This window comes from Morone saxatilis, unplaced genomic scaffold (genome assembly GCF_004916995.1).
Source record: "Morone saxatilis isolate NCDOM2014 unplaced genomic scaffold, NCSU_SB_2.0 Contig19, whole genome shotgun sequence".
In the NCBI taxonomy this organism is placed as follows: Eukaryota; Metazoa; Chordata; class Actinopteri; family Moronidae; genus Morone; species Morone saxatilis.
In genome coordinates this window covers 14,265,312-14,266,565 of record NW_023339751.1, presented here as the reverse complement: position 1 = coordinate 14,266,565, position 1,254 = coordinate 14,265,312, and the positions used below count along the sequence as shown (strand labels likewise).

The window sequence follows — 1,254 nt, the reverse complement described above, 5'->3', positions numbered from 1 at the left end:
ACACACACACACACACCTCTGTGCCGTCCTCCCCCTCTCCCTGGACAAAGACTGTGGCCTCCAGATAGTTGTCCCTGCTGGCCCTAAAGGAGCCCTGGAGGAAGGAGCCACTCTTAATTCCTGCTTGGATCCTGGATAGAGGGAGGTGCTCTGGGAATAACACCTTACTGCTAGTGATCTCATTCTGAAGGGAGGAAAGAAAAACAAATCAATGGAAGAAGAAAAGAAAGAGAATGTTGTCCTGTAGCGTTTGGGAAGGCAGGGGTGTAAACAGGACATACAGATAGAAATTCTTCCTACAGTCTCACTTTACCTAAATCCGGAAATACCTTTTATTTCTACATGTAAATAGGACAAAATTGGGTTTACCTTGTCGTCACTGGATAAAGCCAGACGATCCACAAGCTCAGGGTTTGCAATCAGACTCTTGATGTACTCTTCACCTAGAATGTAAGCGAATGAATGCTTGTAACAAAGTGGTAACGACAGACGATCCTGTTTGAAAGCATGCTTGTATCCAAGAGAACTGATTGAGGAACTCTGGGTAGGCACATACTTGCTCAACAATGGATTATGGTTAAATCAGAGATCATTTACAACAATGTTTTTGGGAGCAGTGCTCTTCATATGCAGAGCTTTTTAAACTGATCTGTACTGCCTCTGGCACTGAAGATAGACTACATACATTTGTACACCAGCAGGCTGCTCTCCTCTGCCTTCTGCGTGTTCCCTTGGTCATTGGTGAGGAGGACCACTTTGAGCCCTTCTGCGTCGGACTCGGACGTCTTCAGGTGCTGGCTGTACCACTTCGTCGCCACACGGATCGCACGGTCGTTCCGGTCATTGGCGCTCTCTCCCGGTTCCCGTTCAATGAACGTCTCTCTGTTTGTGCGAAGGGGGAAGATGATTAGTAACTTCATGTGCAACTGGCCAATGCATCCCATCAGTGAGCGGTGTCTCTGTACCTGTGGTGTTCGTTGGTAAAGGTGTAGAAGTGTTTCTCTTTCTCGTGTATAATGTCCTTCAGGCGTTTATAGACCGGCGCGCTGCGGTGGCGTACCTCCTGCAGCACAGTCTGAAGGATAATCACATTACGAATCACAGGATCTTCCAGCACGTCGATCTGAAACGATGCACCTTAGGATTTAAAACACAAACTGGGGCCACAGGGTCTGTGTAGATGAGTAGCAGACTGATTGAAGAAGAAGATGATTTACTTTATTGATCCCACGAGGGGAAATTGTTCTTTTCACT

The 1,254-nt window shown here is 47.0% G+C and overlaps 1 protein-coding gene across 1 annotated transcript in view; it reads right to left on the bottom strand.

Annotated features, from left to right (window-relative positions):
* Positions 1 to 1,254, bottom strand: part of dis3 (DIS3 exosome endoribonuclease and 3'-5' exoribonuclease) — a 7,448-nt gene that overhangs the window by 5,418 nt on the left and 776 nt on the right. The window contains exons 2-5 of the mRNA XM_035663934.1: positions 966 to 1,123; positions 686 to 882; positions 370 to 443; positions 17 to 184 (exon numbers count right to left, since the gene is read on the bottom strand). Of these exons, the coding sequence (XP_035519827.1) occupies positions 17 to 184; positions 370 to 443; positions 686 to 882; positions 966 to 1,123 (597 nt within the window). The remainder of the gene's footprint in view (positions 1 to 16; positions 185 to 369; positions 444 to 685; positions 883 to 965; positions 1,124 to 1,254) is intronic.